The sequence below is a fragment of the Heterodontus francisci genome, chromosome 3 (genome assembly GCF_036365525.1).
Source record: "Heterodontus francisci isolate sHetFra1 chromosome 3, sHetFra1.hap1, whole genome shotgun sequence".
NCBI classification, from domain to species: domain Eukaryota; kingdom Metazoa; phylum Chordata; class Chondrichthyes; order Heterodontiformes; family Heterodontidae; genus Heterodontus; species Heterodontus francisci.
In genome coordinates this window covers 161,553,461-161,574,189 of record NC_090373.1, presented here as the reverse complement: position 1 = coordinate 161,574,189, position 20,729 = coordinate 161,553,461, and the positions used below count along the sequence as shown (strand labels likewise).

Genomic DNA, 20,729 nt, shown 5'->3' with positions numbered 1-20,729 from the left:
AGCGGAGCGGGTCACGACAGAGACAGTAGATGCGGTCATCCTGAGGAACCAACAGCATGCTGATAAAAGTGAAGGTGAGCCCGAGCCTAGTCCCAGTGGGAGGGAAGGAGAGAGATAGAGACAGACAGAGAGGGAGAGAGGAAGACAGACACACAGAGAGGGGAGAGAGAGACACAGAGAGGGAGAGAGAGACAGACAGAGGGGGAGAGGAAGACAGACACAAAGAGAGTGAGAGAGAGAGAGACAGACAGACACAGAGAGGGACAGAGAGAGAGCAATCATGATCACTCCTGGCAGATGGACATTTATCTGGAATATTCTGCAGCGTTACAAGAAGTGTGAGGGAGACACTGACTACTTGCGCAAGCAAAATCAATGCCAGATATCTCACTAAATCAGTGTTCAACATAGTAAATTAATAATTAGTCTTCTCATTTAAAGCTTGTTCACAAAAATGCACATTTTTTGTTGTTTTGATCAATAGCAAAATAGGTTTCTGATGCCTTTATCTTTCCAAACTTTGCTCGCTGGCCTCCTATGTAGGACAAAATCTGTAATGTGGCTCCTCATGGGAAAAGGTTGGACACACCTGATTCAGACAAAACCTCCTTTGAGTTTAAAGAAATAATTGAGCAAAAATCTGATTCTGTCGAGAAAATGAACATAATTTATTACTTCCACTGGGTATGTATTATCATTACAAACAGAAGCACAATGAATACATTCACAGCAACACAGTGATTAATGCTACTCAACAGGGATTTTTTAAAATTCATTAACAGGATGTGGCCATCGCTGGCCAGGCCAGCATTTATTTTCCATCCCTAATTGTCCTTGAGATGGTGGTGGTGAACTGCCTTCTTGAACCACTGCAGTCCATTGTAGCAGTTTTAATACAACTGAATGGCTTGCATAGGCCTTTTCAGAGGGCAGTTTAGAGTCAACCATATTATTGTGGGTCTACGGACAGCAAATTTCCTTCCTTAAAAGGACATTAGTGAACCAGTTTTTTTTATATAACAATCCAGTTAGATGGTCACTATTACTGAGACCACCCTTTTATTCCAGATTTATTTAAATAACTGAATTTAAATTCCCCAACTGGCATGATGGGATTTGAACTCATGTCATCATATTATTAGTCCAGGCCTCTGGATTACTAGCCCAGTAACATAACCACTATGCTACTGTACCTGTCAGCTGCCACTGTAGTAGCAGCAGAGTTAGGAATTTCAAATGGAGCAATTAAAATGCTCAATCACAACAATTTCTGGACCAGTAGGATTTATTTTCCCATGCCGAGTAATTTCTCATAAGATCTTGGAAATTTTATGCCTGCAACTGATTTGGGTGTCATAATTATCTGTTGTCAATCGTAATGTGCATTTCATCAATTCTCATTTAGGCCACAAGGTGGGGCACATCACCACTGGAGTGAAACAGCACTGCGAGATCCAAGTGTCCAGTACAGATTGAGCGATGTGAGGTTTACATGCTGTACATTCTATATTTGCTTTCCATACAAACTTTTTTTTTGCGTGCTAGTGCATTAGCACAAAATCTTCTCCTCACATAATTCAATTCAGCAAGCTATTCAAAAAACATCCGCACTTGTGTAACATTTAAGCTAATTCATGAGAACAACAAAATAGCATTTGGTCTAACATCTATTTGGCCTTCACTTACACTATAGGGTGGAATCCACAGAACCAAAGGCAACGAGCAACTGCACAACATTCACCTTCCCAATGGATGTGGTATAGCTCCCACTGGAGTCAGTAACAATGAGCTGACTAGTATATTCAAGTACAACAATTACCTGACATTGCCTCACATAAATTAAGGAAAATAGAAGTGACTGTGTGACAAATCTAAGCATTTTTGCTTTAAGATAATTACATTGGCTTCTTTCTCTTATTGTAGACCAAATAGCTGCTAAACAGCAAAAGCAGCATGCTATATACAGAGCTAAATGACACAACAATCAACGGATCAGGTTAAAGCTCTGCAGTCTTATTTTTACACAGCAAGTTGCTATGATCCAGAATACACTGCCTGAAAGCAGTTTCACAATAACATTTGAAAGGAAATTGGATAAATACTTGAAGGGGAAAAAATTTACAGTGGGTAAGCAAACTGAACAAACTAAGATGAAATGAAATAAATGCAAAAAAAAAAGGTTGTAAAAAAGAAAAAAAGATGAAAAAAGAAAAAAACAACTAAAAATGAAAGTAAAATGGGGGGCTGTCATGCTCTGAAATTATTGAACTCAATGTTCAGTCCGGCAGGTTGTAGTGTGCTAATCGGTAGATGAGATGCTGTTCCTCGAGCTTGCGTTGATGTTCACTGGAACACTGCAGCAATCCCAGGATAGAGATGTGAGCATGAGAGCAGGGGGGAGTGTTGAAATGGCAAGCAACCGGAAGCTCAGGGTCCTGCTTGCGGACTGAGCGGAGATGTTCCGCAAAGCGGTCACCCAGTCTGCGCTTGGTCTCCCCAATGTAGAGGAGACCACACTGTGAGCAGCGAATACAGTATAGTACATTGAAAGAAGTACAAGTAAATCGCTGCTTCACCTGAAAGGAGTATTTGGGGCCTGGGATAGTGAGGAGAGAGGAGGTAAATGGGCAGGTATTACACCTCCTGCGATTGCAGGGGAAGGTGCCACCCAGCAGACTGGATGACCGTTTGACAAGGCCTCAAAAGTGGTTGTCTTGAGAAAAACAACAGAGTATATTAGCAGGCTGAAGGCAGAGCAACAGAAACTGAATGCAGAGTGGGAGGAACCTCAGAAAAAACTGCAACCGATGAGACGCAAATTCTCCAAACAGGAGTTGTCAAACCACTGAAACAATATGTAGACTATTAAGCCTCTGCACTTGTAAATTTCATAATCCCTATTATTACGACCAGGTGAGAAAGGTGTCTAGGGGTAAAGGCCTGCTCAGGTCTGCAAAAAAAAAACCTGACCCGAGCCCGACAGAACAACATCCAACCCGAGCCCGACCCGGCCCGAGTCCTTCCATTTTTTCCCAAGCCCGACCCAACCTGACCATCAGTTAACTTACCTTCCATTTTTCACTTTGTTGCTGATCTGCACAAGCTTAAAATAACTGTAACAAAACCACCTTTCTAGTCCAAAAATTAAATTAACAGTGGAGCCACTTACCTATGAATGAACGTGTCTGACCTGGCGTGATCCGAGCCCAAATGCCGGACCCAGAAGTGCAACCTGACCCACCCCGAAACCAACACATGTCGTCAGGTCCATCAGGTTCGGGTCGGGTAGCAGGCCTTTATCTAGGGGCCCATCTCAGCCTTCACCTGGTCTTACCCTAACAGGGTTTTATTTTTAAACACACCATGTATTTATTTCCCCCTTGGTGAATCCTGGTTCACCGCTTTTCAATTATAAGGCAAAGAAACCAGCACAAACAGGTTTTCTTAGGTTTAAAGAATTTGAAATTTATTAAACTTGAACTTAAGCTCTAATTTGGTTGACGGATGCACCCACGCTAACATGCATATGTGATACACACATGCAAATAGAGACAGAAAAGAACAGAAGAAATAAAGTGGAAAAGTTTGAGGCAATATCCGAAGAGTTTTTGTTATGGTTCTTCGGGTTCACTGTACAGTCCTTGATTGGAGGTAGATCTTGCTTTTCGTTGGAGCCCAGTATTCTTCTTAAACCTTGTTTGTAGGAGACTTTTGTCTCTTGGGGTTCATGTGTCTTCAGTGGATTCAGAGGCTTGTGAGAAAGAGATGGAAGCAGGCAGGAGAGATCTTCTCAGTCCAGGAACAAACAGACACTGAGTTCAAACTCTCTGTGGCTGGTTCAAAAGAAAACCCTGGAACAGCGAGTTAGTCATGTGACCTTGTGGATTGTATCCTCCTTAGCAGGCCCTGGAATATGCTTCCTCACCTTCGATGTCTGTTAGTATTGTTATGATCCTGTAGTTTTTTCCCCCCAGAAAGTATGCAGTGTGTCTTTGAGGCTGTAACAGAATCAATACTGCTTTAAGGCAGCATGCTCCATTTTCGTTGCCATAGGATACAACCAGCTTCAAATATGCATTCTCATTGCCGTAGGATACAGCCACTCAGGACCAAGGACACGAGATACATTGTTGCCGATTGACGTTTGAAACTAGCTGAAAAACTGGCTTTTGAGACACAGACACACAGACTGTCTGCAGCATATACTGAAGGAAAAGAGAGCTCTTTCTTGGTTTATTTAAACCCTATTTATTATACTCTCAGAATTCTGATGTCAAGCCAGATTAATTTCTTAAAAGAAAATAACCAATTCCTTTAACTACTAAACTGTAATTGCTGAAATTCATCGCTGTAAAAGAAGAGCATCAATTCAACTGTTGAATTAGACTACGGACTGTTCTACTGTTGAAGAACCTAATTTTTTCCCCATCGAACGGCTGTGAGAACTTCAAGCAACCTTGGACTGTTCTAAAAGCAAAATACTGCGGATGCTGGAAATCTGAAACAAAAACAAGAAATGCTGGATTCACTCAGCAGGTCTGGCAGCATCTGTGGAAAGAGAAGCAGAGTTAACGTTTCGGGTCAGTGACCCTTCTTCGGAGAAGGGTCCGAAGAAGGGTCACTGACCCGAAACGTTAACTCTGCTTCTCTTTCCACAGATGCTGCCAGACCTGCTGAGTGAATCCAGCATTTCTTGTTTTTGTCTTGGACTGTTCTACATTGGAAGATTTCACTTCAGCAGGAGGGTAAATATGCAAGGACACTAATTTTTCTATTTTAAATGTTGTTTATATCTTAGTAGTGTTTAAGAATTTAGTTTTTCTAATTAAACAGTTAATTTGTTGATCTCAAGACACCTGGTTTGGTTAGCCTCATTCAGGAATTAATAGATGGTACCATTTGGCTGGGTCTTTCTTTAATTTGGAAAGTTTAAAATGATATGTTAGACGATCTGTGGAGGGATGGGACTGAATCAACAGTGCGTTTCTCCCACCACAATCAGAATCGTATATTTTGATTGGGGGCTTTGACTTGAGCAGTTGGTCGTAACAGTATGTAAATGTTTTTTTCCAGTCATAGTTGATCTGTTTAACAAGTCATTTCCTCGCTCCAACAACAGTTAAAAATCAATGTTCATAACAAAATTGATGTGCCCCATTCTCGCAGGTGGGGGTCTAGCATGACACTATCCATGTGTAAACAATTTTGATGTTATCTTAATTTTATATGTGTTTTTACTTTTAGCATATAAGACTTATCTTTGGAAAGAAGGGGGATGTTGTATGATTGCCTTTAAGAGTGATATACCTTTAAGATCTTAGTATCCTAATGAGCCAAGTACCAGAACGCAGTCATGTGACTCAGAGCCAAAGTCAATCTGCAACTGTAACACCCAGAATAAAGTTCTGTAAATAGTTGGCTCTGTACTGTGTATAATAATCTAGCTGTAAATAAACCTTTTAGATATCTTCAACCAACTAGACTCAATGCATCTCATTTATGTTGCATCAGACAACATAAAAGAACTCATTACAATTATCACATAAATTATTTCTGGTAGTTTCTACGTCATCTCTAGCCTTGGGACATTCTTTATATTAAAGATGATACATAAATACAAGCCTTTTGTTGTAATACAACACTCTGCTAAGTACAGAAGTTTACCTGGAAAAACTGGGACTGCAATCTCAAAATTTCATCCATGTCCTTCTGCTGTTTCAGCTTCGTCATGAGTTTTTGCTGCCAAGGATCTTGTTTCGGTTTGATCTAAACAACAAAATGTAACCGCGTGATTCAGATAACAAGCTGTACAAACTAACTGCAGCAATTCTGGTTAATCTTACCCACGATTAACAGGACCAACAAACAATGCTGTGATACAGATATAAACAAATTCTTCACTTAGGTTACCACTAATATTGAACGTTCTGGGCGAAAACTCTACAAAGAAGTAAGTCATTCCATCTGTTAAGTGGGGGTGAGAGGGAGCAGAGGATAGGTGAGTGGAGAAAAACTGCCTAATTTCATTGAGATTCTGAAGCAACTGTCTAGTGAGTGTGTAATTGAGAACAGCCATGAAGGTGTCTGCAGGTCAGGCACCCACCCATCTTCCCCTGTACCAAATGTGCAGGAGGATGTGGACTGGTGTGAAGAAGTGTATTGCACTACATATGTACATATTTTTAAACAATCTGCGCATTATACCAGTGACCATGACGAGAAATGAGTGGCAGTTACTACTGAAAAAGCATTTTGTACAAGACTAATGACCTTACATTATGTCTTTATAATCCACAAGATACAATTTAAGAGAAAAGATTGCATTCATTTTCCAAAGGAAAAAGTCCAATAATTATAAATATTGTACTTGACATGCTTGCATTTTACCTGATAGTTGGCTCCAGAAATATAATAAAAACTACAATAAAATAAAAATGTCAACGTCACTTGAGATGACCTCTTATTGGTCACATTGTTGTCCAGCAGACATACTTTAACCCTCTCCTCAACTCTACACTGGATGCACAGCTAGAATAAGTAACAAATTAAACTTTCAGAGAAACAGGTTGTTTATTTTCATCACCATTTTAAGTTAAATACCCTTGTAATGTTCACGTTAATATACTCATATAAATGACCTGGATTCAGAGGCTCAATGCCAAGTGGTTACATTTCAAATTATGCCAAACTAGGAGTGGCTGTGGAATTGATGGAGAATGAGTTCGATAAAATATTCAAGCGGGCAGTGCAGTGGCAAATGAAATTTACTGCAGACGTGTGTGAATAGAAGATAAAATGGGGGAGACAATAATCTAACTGTATAATTGTCTGGTCACATCACACCTTGAATACTGTCTCCAGTTCTGGGCACCAGCAAACAAGAAAGACATGAAGTACTAGAGGCAGTGCAGGGAGCCTCAAGGCTGAGGCCACAGTGTCAGGGGTCTGAGTTATGAGGAAAACCTGGAGAGGCTGGGGCTTTGCAGCCTGGAATGGCTGTGTGCAGAACATTGTTAAGGGTATAGAAATATTATTTTAAATTAAACTTTGGATGCATTCACACTAGCAATAGGTTATTTTAGGACACAAATGAGGAAATTCTTCTCCATACAAAGAATGATCAATATGTGAAATAGTGGAGACAAAAATCCTAGAACTGTTTAAGAAACAATTAAAGCTACAATAGGGGACATTAGGAACTCTTTAAATAGATGAAGATTGACGAATGTGCTTCCTCATCCATAAATATCTTGTGATATCATCACAACATGTTCTTCATTATGTTTCCCATAACTAGTTTGAAAAATATATTTATTTACTTATTCAGTCTCAGGATGTGGGCATCACTGAGAAGTTTGATATTTATTGATAGTTGGCGCCCTGAAAATAGTAGTTTGATGCTAGGCCACTTCAGAGGGCAGTTAAGAGCCAACAACATCAGCAAGGGACTGGAGTCACATATGAGCCAAGTGTCCTTCTCTGGGGATATTAGTGAACCAGTTGAAAACTTTTACTGACACCAGCTTTTTAGTTCCAGAATTTTTTTTTAATGAAATTGAAATTTTTCAAACTTCTTATGGTGGGATTTGATCCTGCTTTCTGAATTACTATTCCAGTAACAGATACCCTGCAGATACTATTTCTTGTACCTTTAAGAATGGAATCCAATTTGCTTCTTTCTTCAGGGCCATGTTTGGGCCTTTCATTCCCCAGTGTTCCGTTCCGGTCTCAAAGGCATCATAAACTGGAAAGGTCTTCATAGTTTCCTCCTTGCTAAAAATGCTTCTGAATTTGCGAATCACCTGAAATATTAATGTTGGATCAAAAATTTTACAACAGCTAAGTGATTTTGGATACAGCTTAATTATATGACAAATAGAAAATAATAGAGGAGGCATTAAGCATATGATGGCCACAACACTGTGTGTCATTGAATGATAGGACAAGTCTTCGTGACTGTCCCTGCCACAAATTCTGTTCCCTAGCTGCCAACTTTGTCCCTCTCCCTGGCTACTGTCTGAGGCTGAACCAGACTGTCCACAACCTTCGTGTCCTATTTGACCACTGAGGGGAGTTTCGCTCCCATATCATCTCCGTCTCTGCTCTTGTTCAGCTTATTGCTGCTGAAATCCTCAACTATGCCTTTGTTACCTATTGACTATTCCAATGCTGGCCTCCCACATTCTACCCTCTCTAAACCTGAAGTCATCCAAGATTCTGCTGTCCATTTCCTAACTTGCACCAAGTCTCATTCACCCATCACCCCTGTGCTTGCTGACCTATATTGGCTCTCCATTAAGCAACACCTTGATTTTAAAATTGTCATCCTTGTTTTCAAATCTTTCCATGGCCTCACACCTGCTATCTGTATAATCTCCGCCAGCCCTATAACTTTCTGAGATATCTGCATCCCTCCAATTCTGGCCCCTGATTTTCTTCGCTCCACCATTGGCAGCCATGTCTTCAACTGCCTAGACCTGAAGCTCTGGAATTCCCTCCCGAAACCTCCCGGCTTTTCTACCTCTCTTTCCTCCTTTAAGCGACTACTTAAAACCCACCTGTTTGACCAAGTTCCTGTACTAATATCGCTTCATGTGGCTTGTTGCCAAACTCTGTTTGATAAACACACCTGTGATGCATCTTGGGACTATTTTAAAGGTGCTATATAAATGGAATTTGTTGTTGTTGTAATTCCTTAAGAAGCATGTTTCTATCTTCCAATGGAAGCACCAAATAACTGCTAAGTGCTTTTACTATGCAGGGGAAGTTGACTCAAGAAGTAAAACGCATTCAAGCAACAAAGTGAATTGGAATACCAACATACAGTATCATGGAGGTGGGACAGGGTACAATTCCTGGTCTGTGGAGCTTTTAAGTTCTGCTATACTGGTTCATGGAGGTGCCAGACCAAGACTAAATGTTTTGTCAAAAAAAAGGTAAAATTCCACAAATTGTTATTTGCACATTCAATACTTTATCCTACGACACTTATACGCATACTAATAATGTCTCAGGCAACAGCATCATTGACTCCTTCCTCTGTCCACACAATAACAGTCATTGCACTTCAAAACTAATTCATTGTGTGAAGTGCTTGATGTTTCTACATGAAAGGATGTAATCATTGTCAAGCAGGCGTCCACACCTGAAGAACGGCTTGATCCAGGAAGGAAGCAGAACTTTCAGATAAGTTCAGCAACCATGATTTGCAGGCAGTAACGAGCACCTCAAGGAAGCAGAGCATTTCTGTGAGTTGGCAGTGATGGGATTGTTGGAGAGGGAGACAGGCAGTGAATGGGGAGAGAGGTGGTCCTATAAAGTGACGTTGGGGGTGGGAGGGTTGCGGGTGGATGAAGGAGCCTCTGTGAAGGGGAGTAAAAGGAATATTGTTGTGGAAACCTTTAAGTAAGGGACACTCCATTAATGACAGGTAAATCAAAAGGACACTTCTTTTTCCTGTTTTTAATTGTGATGTAAAATGGGTGTTGAAAAGGAACTAGATTACAGCATTTGAAATTAAAAATTTAACCTAGAAACATACGCACCAGTGGGACCAGCATTTGGAATGTTTGCTGTACTATGACCTTAATCTCTTCTATAAAAGGGTACCCAATACTGCAGACAGTGCTCCACTTGTGATTTGACCACATACAAATTTATACTTTCACTTCTACACATGGTTTCAGCATTTATAAAACCCAAACTGGTCATGGCTTTAATCTACCTGTCCTCACACTTTCAAGGAATTCTATATTTACATCTTTAATTCACTCTGTTACAGCTGCTTGCCACCCTCCCCTCCCCTCAGCTTCTTTACATTAATGCAAATTCCCATCAACTGTTTTTCCTCCTAATATGCATCACCCCCTCTGCATTAAATTATTAAATTGCAGCTACCACCTGTCTGCCCATTCTGTTAACCTGCCTACGCCCTCCTGAGGTCTTTTCTAGCTCTCCTCGCTGTTTCCCAAACTTGTGGAATGGGAAGAAGCAGAGCACTAAAATAAGAAAGGGGAAAAGTAGTTCTAGGAACTTGAGTATAGAAGGATGTAATTACCAATGTGAATAGCTCCATCTCATTAGCTGTGTTTCTGATATCATCCACATCATAGTCAATGCTGAAGTGAGAAAGCAGGTACTGAAGCTGAGGTTTAAACTCCTCAATTTTGAGCTTGTGCACAGGAAGACAAAAGCTAACTTCAAAATCAAATATACCTGCAACAGAAGAGAAGTCATTGCAACAGTTTATAATTTTTCAGTTTTCCATGTGGTGTAGCAGAACTGGCGGAAGGTTTTTCTCTTTAAAGTCTGTCAACAGTACTGCATGTGTGTTTATAGAAACTTGCAGCACAGAAGGAGGCCCATTGTGCCTATGATGGTTCTTTGACAGAGCAGTTGCGCTTAGTATCACACCCCTGCTATTTGTCTGTGACCCTGTAAGTTCCTCATCCTCAAGTGCCCGTCCAATTCCCTTTTAAAATTATTTATGGAATCAGTTTCCACCCACTTTCCATTTTTTCAATATTTTTGAGGATTATGTTTAATAATTATGGAAATTGATTCATTTCAAAGACTGAAAAGATTCCACAGATGCTGGACTTTGTTTTTTTTTTAAAATAAGGTCACTGGAAGGACTTGGGGACTTTGTTTAAAAACACACTTACTGGAAGTCACATGTCTTAAGCTAAGTAAACAGCAGGAGCCTTCTGACTAAGAGAGTTGTTTATAGAGAAGTGGCACGGCAAGATTTATGGTGGTCAAGAGTTGGTTTTGTTTTGGATATTGTTTTGAGTCAGTTGGGGGTCAGCCTGCTAAGGGAGAAACCACCAGCTCATCCTTTTCCACCTCTTTGAGAAACCCTGAGAATCCAGTGTGTGGACAGGAGAAATTGATGCCGCATTTCTCCTGAAAAGCCTGCCAGACTAATCCTCGACATCGCCTGAAGAGAACTGCTCCAAAAAAGATCCCAGTGACAACCATCTACGAGTATCTGGACACCAGACTAAAAGGGCCAGTGCAGAACATCATATATCTGATCCTTTCTTCCTTCAGCAATGAACAAGTATTTGGCCAAAGTATTTTTTTTTTCTTTTTGTAAAGAGATTTATGCAGAAAAAACTTTATTTTTCTTTAACCGGGGGGATGTGTGTGTGTGTGCGCGCGTGTATGTTCATGCATGTATGTTGGGCTAATTTAGAAGGGAACTTCATATTTCAATGGTGTTAATGCTTTGCATCATTATTAAATAAGTCTTGTTTTATAATACATTAACACTTTTGTTGTTTATTAAAGAAACCTGGATTTTATTCTGAAATAAAAATATAGTAAATAATTGGGCATTTCAGTAACTGGTTAAAACATTTAAATAAATGTTGTGACCCATGGAGAAGTGGAACTAGAGAAAGACAGTGCACTCCTCCAGCCTCGGTAATAACAGTAACCCTGTAAGTTCCTCATCCACAAGTGCCTGTCCAATTCCCTTTTAAAATTATTTATGGAATCAGCTTCCAGCCACTTTTCAGGTACAGCGTTCCTGATCCTGAGAACGTTTTGAGTGAAGAGTGTTAAAAGATAGTGAACCAGCCTAGCTAGGATTTTTAATGTAATGATTTTTAATTTTCACTTATCTTTGGCTTCCTTGTCTCGAGAGACAATGGGTAAGCGCCTGGAGGTGGTCAATGATTTGTGAAGCAGCGCCTGGAGTGGCTATAAAGGCCAATTCTAGAGTGACCGACTCTTCCACAGGCGCTGCAGATAAAATTGGTTGTCGGGGCTGTTACACAGGCAGCTCTCCCCTTGCACTTCTGTCTTTTTTCCTGCCAACTGCTAAGTCTCTTCGACTCGTACTGTACACTTTTTAGCATCCAATTGTATATGGACACTGATTTAGGAGTATAATTCCTCATTCTCTACTCGACTAAGGATCACAAATGGGAATGCAGAGCCTTCTGAAAGCAATGGGGAAATTAGGTACTTGCTCAATTAAGTATTGCTCAATGTCACAGCTAAAGATCTTTAATCAGGACACTCCACTCCAACATAAAAGGTTTCAAGATTCACAATACATGTTTAAATTCTGCTTCATAGATAGATATTTAATTAGTAATGGGTTGAAGGGTTATGGAGAACGGGCCGGAAAGTGGAGTTGAGGCTGAGATTAAATCAGCCATGATCGTATTAACTAGTGCAGCAGGCTTGAGGGGATACTCCTGCTCCTAGTTCTTATGTTCATTGTTACCTTCAAAGCCCATGACAGTGGAATACTTGTTGAAGATCGAGACGGTGTGCGTTCCAGCTGATGACAGGAGAGCGGAGGTTTTGCCTGATATGAATCACGTAAATGATCAAATGACAGTACACTACACATTGCAACTTCCAAATGACAGTAGACCATATATTAACACTATGAAATAACAGTAAATTGCTTATTTCGGTACACTATAAATACAGCTACCAAACCACCACGAGCTGCTCAATACAGATTACACTATGCATATTACAATCATCAAATTGCAGTATACAGAATTACAAGAGTATGCAGCACAGAAATAGGATAGAATAATTATAAAAGTTGTTGGAAAGTGTTAAATATTTCTGAATAAGGCCATTAATTCTTATTCGGGACTCAAAATGTGGAGCAGGGAGTAGACTCCTTATATTTATGGGGAGATGGGAAGGGAGAGGGGCATTGCATGGAGAAACCTGGAAATTTAATGGCAGGACCTCATTATCATTTTTAAATTCAATTTCCCAGCCAGCTGCTGGCCAGATTGAGAGGCTGGGTGCCTCTTGGGTGGGAAAGCCAGCAACCAGGGACTACTGGGGATGGTCCATCGGAACCGGAAAAGATCATGGGGCAGCAGTGGAGAAGCTCAGGCCAACAATTGGGAGGGAGGCAGTGAGGAGCGGGAGGAAGGGAGGGGTGCACTAGCTGGGAGGGTTTTGGAACTGGAAGAAGGGGCCTCTCCAGACTGCTGCTGAATACTTCCCTGCAACTGGGTTAGAGGCCTGAAAGTAAAGTGTTCACCCGCCATTCCCTTGATCACCAGTGTAGAAGCATACAGGGAGACAAAGGGGCTAGGTAGAAAAGAACAGTTGATTCATATCTTAACAAGAACTTGCAAGAAGAAGAAAAAGATACTGTTGTGTGAATTTTGTAGACTTCCCCAAACGGAGAGCACAAAACGCCTCATGATATGGTGAGGTTACCAGGTAAAAGAACACAGGATGTAGTAAGGAATAAGGGACCAAGCAGAATATGGCTTTGTGAACCAAAACAACAACAACAATCACAACAACTTGTATTTATACAGCACCTTTACCATAATAAAACGTCCCAAGACACTTCACAGGAGCATTATAAAACAAAATTTGACACCAAGCCACATAAGGAGATATTAGGGCAGATGCCTTGGTCAAAGAGGTAGGTTTTTAGCAACGTCTTAAAGGAGGAGAGAGAGGTAGAGAGCCGGAGAGGTTTCAGGCAGGGAATTCCAGAGCTTAGGGTCTTAGCAGCTGAAGGCAATTATTGGAGAGATTAAAACCGGGAATGCTCAAGAGGCCAGAATTAGATGAGTGCACATATTAGAGATACAGCACTGAAACAGGCCCTTCGGCCCACCGAGTCTATGCCGACCATCAACCACCCATTTATACTAATCCTACACTAACTCCATATTCCTACCACATCCCCACCTGTCCCTATATTTCCCTACCACCTACCTATACTCGGGGCAATTGCTAATGGCCAATTTACCTAACAACCTGCAAGTCTTTGGCATGTGGGAGGAAACCGGAGCACCCGGAAGAAACCCACGCAGACACAGGCAGTACCCAGAATTGAACCCGGGTCGCTGGAGCTGTGAGGCTGCGGTGCTAACCACTGCGCCACAGGGTTGTGCGGCTGGAGGAGATTACAGAAGTAGGGAGGGGCGAGGCCATGGAGGAATGGGAAAAAAGGATGGGAATTTTAAAATTAAAGTGTTGTTTAACCTGGAGCCAATGTAGGTCAGTGAGCAAGGGGTGATTGGGTGAACGAGAAATGGAGTCAGTAGCTGGGGAATGGAACTTATATTGGGGTCTGAAGACAATGGCTCTGATCTTTCCAATATTTAATTGGAGAAAATTTCTGTTCATCCAGTACTGGATGTTGGACAAGCAGTCTGACAACTTAAAGGCAATGGAGGGGTCAAGTGATGTGGTGGTGAGGTAGAGCTAGGTGTCCGTCAGCGTACATGTGGAAACTAATGCTGAGTTTTTGGATGGTGTGGCCGAGGGACAGCATATGGATGTGAAATAGGAGGAGACCAAGGATAGATCCCTGGGGTACACCAGAGGTAAAGGTGCAAGAGCAGGAAGAGAAGTCATTGCAGGTGATTCTCTGGCTACAAACACATAGATAAGAATGGAACCAAACAAGTGCAGTCCCACCCAGCTGGACGACGGTGGAGAGGTGTTGGAAGGTGATATTGTGGTCAACCTTGTCAAAGTCCTGCAGATAGGTTGAAAAGGATGAGGAGAGCTGGTTTATCTTTGTCAGAGTCACGTAGGATGTCATTTGTGATAACACTGTGCTGCCCGCTCTTTCAAATAGTGATTAGTTGCATGATCAAACACTTAAGCCGTGTCGTCCTCCATACAGGAGACTTTGCTGATCATCAGAAGAACAGTAACGTGTGAGAGGGCAAGTGGTTGGATAATCCTCAAGCTAACCGCTGCCCAGATGTGAAACAGATTATCTGGTCATGTATCTCATTGCTGTGCTATCTCGCTGTACGCAAACTGGTTACTGCATTTCCCGACATTGCATCAGTGACTGCAGTTCAAAAAGTACTTCCCCAGCTGTAAAGTGTTTTGTGACGTCCCGGGGTTGTGAGGACACAAGTTTTTTCTTTTATTTGATTATTCCACATTTGAAGTGATTTGACCTGACTCACAAATAGCATTGAAAGTTGAAATCAGGAGTCTGGACTATTGGATTTGTCACTAAACAGGCATTAATATATTTAAAGCTTGCTCCTGCCGTGCAGTACATCATGTGAAGGTGGCATTTAGGTTCCAGGTTCCTTACAGCAATTATCCAAATGAGTACCTTGAGCTAATGTGGTAACTCAGTGGATTAAACACATCTACACAGCTGGGGTGGTATTTAATGTAGGCAACAAGGGTCCCACCCACCAGCTGGAGAGCCAGTGAGAGCCTCATATCACCTCCTTTCATGAAGGCCTGCCAAATTAAGTGCCAATCAAGCAGTGGCGGGCTTCCCCAGGATCAGGGACCCTGGGGGCAGATGTCCCGCCCACCGAGAGCTGCCTGCTAATTAGAGGCCGACAGCTCTTTTGCTCAGCTGCACCACTGGAGAGGGAGTGACTGCTATGAACAGGACATCCACCCAAGGCCTGGGTTGACGCTGGATCCTGGACACAGGTGAGTGATGGTGGGAGGAGTTTTGTGGGGGAGAGAGAGTAGGGGAGTTGACAGCAAGGGCATGGGTTGGCTCTCAGTGGGCACCCTCCCTCCTGATGCTGGGTCCCTTGATCAGGCACTGAGTGCCTTTGAATGAGGGACCCCCACCCCCCCCCCACCCCCAGGAGACCACAAGCAAACCCACACAGGTTTGCATTTCGTGTTCCCCGCATGGTGACAGCCCCGCCCACCACTGGGTTAATACCAGCAACGGATGGGAGAGACCCTTAATTGGGCATTAATTGCCCTTAATGGCCTCAATTGGTGGCAGAGCAGGAAGGCTTTCCCAACACAGATTTAATCGGGGTGCAGGCGGGAATGTGGCGGGGTCCCCGCCCAGGACCATCCTGCCTGATTAAATGCCTTCTCTGCCTCCAAACCTGCCATGGGGGAAAGCATAAAATCCAGCCCCTACTTTCCAGGCTTCGGGATGATTGGTGCAAAATACTGGACTTAGGAGGGCAGTGCAGACACTCCACTGACTTCACGACCATTGTCGGCGAGGTCGAAAGTCCTCCTCCAATTTTTTTTAGTTCCTTTAATTCTAATGTTTTAACATCTACGTCACCAGTGAAAATGATTGCACTTCACCTTATCATAACAGTTCATAATCTTTATCACCCCTTAATCTTCTCAGCTTTAGTGAAAAAAGCCCCGACTTGGGAAACTTCTCTTTATAATTGCAAGTTCATATCCTCCGTGAGACGTAATGAATCTACTGCACCCTTTCCATTGCTTTTATATCCTAGCTATAATAGACTCTTTAGAACTGTGTATAGCACTCTATGGTCTAACTAAGTTCTTGTACAAGTTCACCATTATTTCACTGCTTGTACATTCCGTTAGTTCCTTAATTCCTAAATCTAGGTTACTTATGTTATATGGTAAATAAGAGCGTCCCCAATACAGATCCTCATGCGAGACTGCAAACCACATCTTTCCAGTCTGAGATAAGAAGTGCTGACGTCCTAATGGTGTCCTGATTGAAATTGCAACCTATCTTTCTCTTAAAGATGCAATTTCTATTTATAATTTCACAGTAAGTTTCATTGAATAATCACCATTTGAACATGACTGTTGCAGACCTTTTCATTCTTTGCGAAGGCTTCTTCATGACATTTGATTCCTTACCTGCTGAACCAGAAACACTAGAGAAAGCTGTACTGGGACGGGTAGGAGCACGTAAAGAGGAAAACAGCGTGATGGTGCTGCCTTTATCTTCATCATCTGCTAAGGCATCAAAAAGCTTCTCAGGTGTCACCTCAATATTATGAGACATGGGCAGGTACTGTAACATCTGTAACACAATGGGAATCACAGGAATTGAGCCGCCTGCCTGTTCATTTAGTAAGTAATGTATCAGCATTTCTGCATTCACATTTTCGCATACTCCTTTCCCAAAAACCATGGGCTGGATTTTCCTACGGGCTTCAGCAACCCAACATCGGGACTAAATGGGGGTCCTGAGCTGCAGTTGCTGAGAGGGAGACAGGTGGAGTAACATTCCCAGAGGCAACATCTTAATTGGCCGCCTTTGGGATTGCTGTCCTTAAGGGAAGGCTCCCAATGCTGCTGGCCCAATCAGAGGGCCGGCAGCTCCACCAGGAGAGGTGGTCACTGCAGAGGCAGGTCAGGGGCCAAGGTGAAAATTTAAATGAAAATTTCAGAGGGGCCAAGCAAGTAGGCCCTTCAGATCAGAGGGGAATGGCCTCAGGCAGAAGCGTTTGGGCTACGGGCACGGCCTTTCCTGTCAGCCGCCTCCTCTTTGCAGCATGGAGTCTCCGGCTCTGATGGCCCCCTGGCCTGCTGCAGGGAGGCGGCCTCCATGGAGCTAGTGGGGGGGGGGGGGCTACTCTGTCACCAGAAAAATGCCAGCAGTGCTGCAACAGTGCTCCTAATTGGGGCATTAAGTAGGTAAATTGGCAGCCCACTGAATGGAGGCGGGCAGCTGATCCATTTCCCAGGCCGCTGGGAAACTTCCTCGACAACCGGAATGCATTGGGAGCCATCACATCGCGTCTCCTCCTCCAAGCCTGCAATCACGGGCCTAGAAAAATTCAGCCTCATGTCACTAAAGTCCACCCAAATGAATAAAATTATAAAATACAGTGCAGTTTTCCAAAAATTGTATTCAATGTTCAAACTTAGTTGTAGCACACTGATGACTGGCATCACCTACCTGGTCCAATATGGGTTACAAGAGTTAGTAATTTGAAGCCACAGGTGAATATTTGACTCATGCTTCTGCACAGGAACAGGAGCAGGCCATTCAGTCACTTAATTAGATTTGACTGATTTGGACTCATTAATCCACTTTTATTCAATATCCCTTGATAACCCTTGCAGAACAAAAATCAATCTCATGTCTTGAAACTTTCCAATTGATCCTCAACATTTTGAGGGGAGAGTTAAGATTTCCACTACCCTTTGTGTGAAAAAGGGCTTGCTAATTTCACTACATGGCTCTAATTTTAATATTATGGCCTCTTGTTCTAGATTACCTCATCAGAGGAAATAGTTTCTCTGTACCTACATACTTCTGTAAGCAACAGCCTGCTTTCTCCATGAATGATTTTGTGTAACTTTTAAACTGATGGCCTTTTCTGGCACAATTAAATATGGTAACTCTGGCAGAGAAATGGGTCTCTCACACGCTCACCCACATTGACAGAAGTGTTCCAAAGTGCACACCGTAAATATGGTGAGCACTGCTCGGTCACAGTGCCTGTGGTTTCCTGTTTCTTCATCTAAGACATGGTACTCATTTCATTCACCTCAGAATCACAAAAGGCCACATGAACTCCGGAACTGACCCAAGGCCCTCTGGCACAAAGATCAGTGCACAGCCAACTGAGCTAACAAAGGTTACAAAGTAATAAAAACAAGAAATGCTGGAACCACTCAGCAGGTCTGGCAGCATCTGTGGAAAGAGAAGCAGTGCTAGTTCCGAAGAAAGGTCACTGACCCGAAACGTTAACTCTGCTTCTCTTTCCACAGATGCTGCCAGACCTGCTGAGTGATTCCAGCATTTCTTGTTTTTGTTACAAAGTATTTGCTGGGCATACGTTAGACAGTTCACAAATCCGTTGATACTCAAAGAAAGTACTGTACATTCAAAAAGAGTTATTCGAAGCTGCTGTGTCTCACAGCAACAAGGATCAGGAAGCAAGTCCTGCCATTGACAATTTTGTGGAAGAACATTTTGCACACTTGCATTGACTTAAGAGTTCATTTTCAATTCACTGCCAATCATAAAGCGCAAATTAATTTACGGACTCTCCATAGCAACAGTCCACATTACTTGTGAGCCTTGATTCATTCGTTTTGGCTCCCTTTCAGGATCACTGGAAAGTTATGAAATTCTATGTTGTAGATATTCACTGACAGGGCGATAATCTGGCAGGCAGATCACATGCCATTTGAAATCAGTGGAAAATCAGCCAAGTTCTATTACAGGTGGGCAATCCACCACCCCCCGCCCACCCCTCCCAGATTACTGCCCAGGCGTTGAAGATGAAATTCTGTCCCTGCATGTTTAAGACCTGTTGCAAATTTCAAATGGAAGTTGGGAGATGAGGGCCTTGACTATCAGCCCCCACCCTCCCAGCCAATTTGTCAACAGGAATTGGACAGACAGAGGCTGCTTGGGGATGTGCTGTGCTCTATCCCTACCTTCGTGCACCTCCCTTCTCTCCATTTTTTGGGGTCTAGTCTGTCGAGGCAGAATAAATAGGTAAAGCAAAAAATGAGAAATGTGAAACTGCATTTTCCTCTTAGCCCTCCCCTCCGACACCACTGAACACCTGACTCAGGAAACTAAACGGGGTCATTTTACATGCATAACAGGCTCCTGACAAGGTTCCCAGCACCTGGAGGGAACCTGTCAGGGTAACAGGAGAAATCCCTATGGTGCTGCAGTGAGCAGGCCACTGCAGTACTCGAAGAGGTGACCTTAAAAGGGACAGAAACTGTCCAAAGGTAAACTGGCTAATTTCTCTTTTAGGCCTCCACTCAGACCGAGGCCTAAATAGGTTCAGGCTTTTAGGCAACAATAAAAGGGATGAAGGTCTCTATTAGGGCCTCTCCCTCCACAAAAGAATTTTGGGGCATTTCTTTTGTTACCCCAGGGCTACAGCCCACTGTCCACCAGGCGATCCTGGAGAGCAACATTTATAGAGGTGGACAGGACGGAATTGGCCAAGCAGAGGAAGGGGTGGCCAATGGCAGCCCCAATGGGGGCAGGGGGAAGGACATTGAGGTTGGGTGATGAGGCGGATGTCAGCCACACCATTCCAGTTTCTCACTGTAGAAGAGAAACCAGCTTATGGTCTCTGTTGTGGCCATTTCCGTTTGTATCACTGGAAATGTGGATACAAATGCTGCTTTGTTGGCATCTAACATTCAGCAATTGGTGCAAGTGCTCATGGAGCAGGATCTTGTATATTGCATGTGGGTGTGGTGGTTATCTTAGTGGACTAGTAATCCACAGACCATGACTTTAAATCCCACTATGGCAGTTTAAATTCAGTTTTAAAAATCTGAAAATAAATAGCTGGTATCAGTAAAAAGTGACCACAAAGCTGTTGGATTGTCACACAAAAACCAACTAGTTCACTAATGTCTTGTCAGTATAGAAATCAGCCATCCTTACCTAGTCTGGCCTATATGTGACTCCAGAGAGACAGTGGCTTACAGGCAATGTCAATAAGCTAGTAATACAGAGGCCCGGGCTAATACCTTGCAGATATGGGTTCAGATCCCACCCAACCACAGTGGCTGCTGGAATTTAAATTCAATTAATTAATAAATGTAATTAATTAAAAAAATCTGGAATTGAAAGCTAGTCTTAGTAATGGTGCCATGAAACTATCAATTGTTTTAAAACAAAAACTCATCTAGTTCACCAATATCCTTTAGGGAAGGAAATCTGCTGACCTTACCTGGCCTGACCTACATGTGACTCCATACCCACAGCTTAACAGCCCTCTGAAATGGCTTTTTAAAAATTCTTTCATGGGATGTGGACGTCGCTGGCTAGGCCAGCATTTATTGCCCATCCCTAACTGCCCTTGAGAAGGTGGTGGTGAGCTGCTTTCTTGAACCGCTGTAGTCCATGCGGGGTAGGTACACCAATAGTGCTGTTAGGAAGGGAGTTCCAGGATTTTGACCCAGCGACAGTGAAGGAACGGCGATATAGTTCCAAGTCAGGATGGTGTGTGACTTCGAGGGGATCTTGCAGGTGATGGTGTTCCCATTTATCTGCT

The 20,729-nt window shown here is 42.7% G+C and overlaps 1 protein-coding gene across 4 annotated transcripts in view; it reads right to left on the bottom strand.

Moving 5' to 3' along the window:
- Positions 1-20,729, bottom strand: part of LOC137353201 (putative uncharacterized protein C6orf183) — an 89,542-nt gene that overhangs the window by 27,174 nt on the left and 41,639 nt on the right. For all 4 annotated transcript variants that reach the window (XM_068019258.1, XM_068019267.1, XM_068019277.1 and 1 more), the window contains 5 exons: positions 16,597-16,762; positions 12,239-12,322; positions 10,058-10,215; positions 7,650-7,802; positions 5,665-5,766 (listed from right to left, as the gene is read on the bottom strand). In XM_068019258.1, the coding sequence (XP_067875359.1) occupies positions 5,665-5,766; positions 7,650-7,802; positions 10,058-10,215; positions 12,239-12,322; positions 16,597-16,762 (663 nt within the window). The remainder of the gene's footprint in view (positions 1-5,664; positions 5,767-7,649; positions 7,803-10,057; positions 10,216-12,238; positions 12,323-16,596; positions 16,763-20,729) is intronic.